The 5,635-nt window shown below is 53.8% G+C and overlaps 1 protein-coding gene across 1 annotated transcript; it reads left to right on the plus strand.

Moving 5' to 3' along the window:
- The first annotated feature begins 660 nt into the window (after positions 1-660).
- On the plus strand, positions 661-4,912 carry LOC140009777 (uncharacterized). Its single transcript, XM_072056091.1, has 4 exons — positions 661-759; positions 832-3,432; positions 3,533-3,771; positions 4,249-4,912. The coding sequence occupies exons 1-4, from the start codon at positions 661-663 to the stop codon at positions 4,910-4,912; spliced, it is 3,603 nt and encodes a 1,200-aa protein (XP_071912192.1).
- The last annotated feature ends 723 nt before the right edge of the window (positions 4,913-5,635 follow it).

The following is a 5,635-nucleotide window of genomic DNA, read 5'->3' on the forward strand; positions in this document are numbered from 1 at the left end:
GAGAGACCTCCCAAGTCAGTTCGGGAGATGCTAGACCGAGCCCATGAGAAGGCCAACGCGGAGGAAGCAAATCGCCTTAAGAGTGCACAAGAGAAACTGAGGGATGACAAGCGCAAGAAGGGCGCCGACCAGGTGAGGGCACGGCCTGACCAGGGAAGGAAGATTGCTTATGATCGTCTCCCCAAGAGCCGCCCAATGGGAGAGGACAAGTCTTGGATTGGCCTCACGGCACCTAGAGCTCGAGTGCTCGCAGTGATGGAGTAGGAGGGGCTATCCCGACCTCCTCGGCCCTTGGCTGGGGACAAAAATCGACGGGACCAAGGTCTGTATTGCGCCTACCATCGTGATGTGGGGCATGATACGGAGGACTGCCGTCATCTCAAGAAAGACATTGAAAAACTAATCAAACGAGGCCATCTGGGGCAGTTTGTACGAGAGGAACGAGCTGACCAGCAACGGGGAAGGCCTAGATCGGAACGTCCAAGCTACCTACGGGACCGGCCTCAGGGGCCCCGTGGCCGAACTCCCGAGCAGGAAATACAGAACCTGGCGGGGGTGATTAACACTATTGCCGGGGGACCTGCGGGTGGAGATAGCCATGCAGCTCGGCGGCACAACCGCCCCCCTCCCACGGGGGAGAGCTCGGCCAAGCGATTGAAGATGTATGAGGAAATAATTTATAGACCTGAAGACGCAGTCCCTTTGGCCTCTAATAACCATGAAGCTATTGTGATAGAAGTCATCACCTGTAACTTCAAGGTGAGAAAGGTGTATATAGACAACGGAAGTGCCATAGACGTACTGTATTATAAGACCTTCAAGGAACTGTAGCTGGAAGATAGACAGCTCGTGCCGGTTCGAACTCCGTTGATCGGCTTTGCTGGTCCTCCAGTGAGGCCGGAAGGGATGATCACCCTCCAGGTCACGGTGGGGGTGTCCCCAAGGTGCCGAACGATCCCGGTAAAATTCGCGGTGGTCAAGGAGCCGTCATCCTACAACATGATCCTGGGACGTCCCACGTTGAATGCCCTCCGAGCTGTTTGCTCCACCTTGCACCTCAGTATGAAATTTCCTACTTCTGATGGGGTGGCTGAGGTGCTGGGAGATCCAGAGGTGGCAAGGGCGTGTTACATTGCCACCCTTAAGGGCAAAGAGAAATTAGTAGCTCAGACGATTTGTCTGGAATCCTGGGAACCCCTGGAGAGAGGGGAAAGATTGGAGACAGATGAGGGATTGGCCGAGCTACCCGTCCAGCCCGACCGACCCGAGCACACAGTGAAGGTCGGCGCCGGCCTGGGTGAGCAGATCAGAAGTTCTTTGGAATCTCTCTTGGAAGAGTATGCTGAGATTTTTGCTTGGAGTGCCGATGATATGCCCGGAATACCCACCGAGCTGGCAGTCCACAGGCTACATGTAGATCCCAACGTCCGACCAGTGAAGCAGAAGAAGAGGAATTTTGCTCCCGAGCGAAAGGAGGTCTTTAAGAGCGAGGTGGGTAAGTTGCTGGAGGCTAAGATCGTTAAGGAAGTCTATTATCCTACCTGGCTAGCCAACCCGGTGCTGGTCAAGAAGGAGGAGAAAGCCTGGAGAATGTGTGTGGATTTCACCGACCTGAATAAGGCTTGCCCGAAGGACTGTTACCCACTCCCACGGATTGATCAGCTCGTGGACTCGACAGCGGGCTACGAGATCTTCTGTTTTTTGGACGCCTTCAAGGGGTACCATCAGATAGCTTTGGACGAGGGGGATCAGGAGAAGACCTCGTTCATCACTGAGGACGGGACCTACTGTTACGTTACCATGCCATTCGGGCTGAAGAATGCAGGCGCAACCTACCAGAGGTTGGTAAACAAGCTGTTCAGAAATCAGATCGGCCGGAACCTAGAAGTTTATGTGGATGATATGTTAGTGAAAAGCCGAACCCAGGAGCAGTTCGTCTCCGACCTGAGAGAGATCTTCGAGATCCTTCGGAGCTCGCGAATGCGGCTAAACCCCAAGAAGTGTACTTTCGGGGTCAGGTCGGGAAAATTCCTGGGCTACATGATCTCTAAAGAGGGGGTCAGAGCTAACCCGGACAAAATCAAGGCTATCATGGACATGGCTCCTCCTCGAAATATTAAGGAGGTACAACGATTGACAGGGAGGATGGCAGCCTTGAACAGGTTCCTGTCCAAATCGGCAGTTCGGGGAGCGCCCTTCTTCAAGGCCCTGAAAGCTAATCGGCAGTTCGAGTGGAGCCTGGAGTGTCAGAGGGCATTCGATGAGCTGAAAGCCCACCTCGCACGGTTGCCGGCCCTGACCTCTCCAGAGTTGGGGGAGACCCTGTTCATCTATTTGGCTGCGGGAGAAGGGGCCATTAGCGCGGTATTGGTGCGAGAGGAAGAAAGAACGCAGAAGCCGGTGTATTACGTTAGCCGCGCCCTGCAGGGGGCCGAGGCCAGGTACTCGGCGGTAGAACGCTATGTTCTGGCGTTGGTACACGCAGCTCGGAAGCTTAGGACTTACTTCCAAGCTCATCCTGTAGTGGTCATAACGGACCAGCCCTTGAAGCAGATCCTTTCCAAACCCGAGTCTTCGGGGCGGATGGTAAATTGGGCTGTGGAGCTGTCGGAGTATGACTTGGGATACCAGCCCCGGACCTCCATCAAAGCCCAAGCATTGGCAGACTTCATAGCGGATGGTGTATCCTTTGGATCGCCCGAAGCGGAGGACAATCAGGCCAGTGACGTGCAGGCTAGGAGGGACATGGGAGTTGGTAAGGAGGTACCTGCCGGGCAGGCAGCTAAGGCTTTACCGGCTCACGAGACTACCAAGGCCGTCCAGGCCCAAGAAGCAGCAGAGGTCTTACAGGCCGAAGATGTTGCCGAGATCACCCAGGTCACACAGGTAGCGGAAAGAGGACCGTCCGGAGAAGCAGCTGAGGCCCAGCAGGCCGGAGAAGCTGCCGAGGACAGACCGTCCCGAGAAGCGGATGAGACTCAGCAGGTCAAAAAAGCCGTCAAGGATAGGCAGGCCGGAGAAGCAGTGGAGGCCGAGCAGACCCAAGGAACTGCCAAGGTCGGAGAGGCCGAGGAGGCAGCTAAGGTCGGACAGGCCGCAGATGCTGACGAGGCCGGGCATCTTGGAAAAGCAGACAAGGCTAAACTGGCAGGGGATACTATCCAGGCTAGGAAGGATGCAGAGGCGGTGGAACGAGCAGGTCCCACCTGGACATTGTACGTGGATGGTGCGTCGAGCAAAGAGGGATGCGGAGCAGGTCTCCTCCTCATTAGCCCTACGGGGGAAGAACTGCCCTATGCACTAAGATTCGACTTCCGAGCCTCTAATAATGAATCAGAGTACGAGGCTTTGATTGCAGGGATGGAGATAACCCGGAAGTTAGGGGCCAGGTCGATAAAAATCTATAGTGACTCACAGCTGATAGTGAACCAGGTATGGGGAAGCTACGAAGTCAAAGAGGGGACGCTTAGAAGGTACGCAGCGAAGGCACACGAATTGAAGGGTTTGTTCGAGCAGTTTTGTGCTTGAGCAGATACCGCGGAGCCAAAATAGGAGAGATGACGCCTTATCCAAACTGGCCTCCACCTCGGCAGGAGGCATAGGTCGGGAAATACTGGTGGAGATGGTTAAAAGCCGAGCATACGACCAAGTCAGCACGGCGGTCATTCAGGTAGTGAGCTCCTGGATGGATCCTGTCATTCAGTATTTAGCTCAGGGAGAGCTTCCACCAGACAGGACAGAGGCCCGCAAGATCCTCCTCAAGTCACAGAGGTATGTACTCACACAAGGGATTTTGTATAGGAAATCTTACTTGCAGCCCTGGTTGAGGTGTGTGACGCCTGAGGAAGGTAATTACGTCTTACGCGAGTTGCATGAGGGCATTTGCGGCAACCATGTCGGCCCGAGAGTATTAGCCAAAAAGGGGATGTTGGCGGGGTACTATTGGCCCACCATCTTTAAAGATTCAACCGAGCTGGTAGCCAGGTGTAGGTCTTGCCAGCTACATGCCCCGATCCATCACGCCCCCACTCAGGAATTGATTCCTCTCAGCAGCCCGTGGCCATTCTTCCAGTGGGGAATTGATCTGTTGGGGCCGTTTCCCCGAGCTCCAGGGGGTTGTGAGTACTTGGTGATAGCCATTGATTACTTCACCAAGTGGATAGAGGCCGAGCCCCTTAACACGATAAGCAGCAGGTCGATTTAGAAGTTCCTTTGGAAAAGCATAGTTTGTCGATTCGGCGTACCAAGGACTCTCGTCTCGGACAACGGCAGACAGTTTGCTGATCAATCTCTCCGAGAGTGGTGTACGGAGCTCGGCATCCAGCAACACTTCACTTTAGTAGGGCACCCCCAGGCCAATGGGCAGGTCGAAAACGTAAATAGAACCATCCTGCATGGCTTGAGGACAAGATTAGAGTCCGTGAGAACTAGTTGGCTGGAGGAGCTACCCACCATACTATGGGCTTACCGGACAACACCTCGGACGGCCACCCAGGAAACCCCATTTGTCCTGACATATGGGGTCGAAGCGGTGATTCCAGCAGAGGTTGGGGTACCCTCAGGTAGGGTGCAACACTTTGTGGCTCAAGACAATGATGAGGAGATGCGGCTTAATTTGGACCTGGTCGAGCACCGAAGGGAAGAGGCGACTATACGGATGGCTAAGTACAAGGGCCAGGTCGCACGCTACTACAATGCTAGGGTAAAGCGCATTTCTTTCAAGCCAGGGGACCTGGTGTTGCGCAAAAACTCCGTTAGCCGAGCTGTGGGCACCGGTAAGTTGGACCCGAACTGGGAAGGTCCCTACGTGGTAAAAGAGGCTGACCGAGCGGGTTATTGTAGGCTGGCTCGCCAGGATGGAAGCGAAGTTCCACGCACCTGGCACAACTCAAATCTGAAACTTTTCCTTTAGGGGCTTGCCCGGGCTGAGGTGATCAACTGGACAGGTCGGCTCTATGTTTTATTAGTTCGCTTTATTGGTTCACTTTATCTAGTTTGGCCTATTTTAGCACCACTCAGTTTTGAGGCTTTTCCTTTGGTAGTTCGTCCGAGCTGAGGTAATCAGCTGGACAGGTCTGATCTTCACTTTATTAATTAGCTCGGCCCGTATTAGAACGACTTCAATGCCCGAGCTGAGATATTTTTATAATGTATCCAAAGACTTTGAATAAAGGAAAATTTTTACAAGTGTTGAACAAGAAAGGCCATCAGAGGCTATCTATTTCATTTCAAAAAGAGGAAAAACATGAGGGGGGCCATACAAAAAGTGAGCTGGCCGAGCTCGCCCTAGTCTAATAGACTTATCTGAGTCACTATCTCTAGTTCTCCCCTTGCTGTTCTTGCTCTTGCTCGGGGGAGGTCGCAGGCAGGGCAGGGTTGGCAACCAAGGCAGCCAGGTCGCGCCCATTAGAGTAGCCCGTGACGAGTCTGTCAATCTGATCGGCAGCCTGGGGATTATAATCAGGCCATCTGCTCAGGTCAAAGCCCGGCAAATTCAAAGACTGAACATCCGCCATGGCCTTGGTATAGCCGAGCTGCAGGACGGGGCCATTCAAGATGGCCAAATCATCCATAAAGGCCTCGGACTTCTTAAAATCTTGAACGCCTAGCTGGCGCCCTTCCGTCCTGGCCGCTT

This window comes from Coffea arabica, chromosome 6e (assembly GCF_036785885.1).
Source record: "Coffea arabica cultivar ET-39 chromosome 6e, Coffea Arabica ET-39 HiFi, whole genome shotgun sequence".
Lineage (NCBI taxonomy): Eukaryota > Viridiplantae > Streptophyta > Magnoliopsida > Gentianales > Rubiaceae > Coffea > Coffea arabica.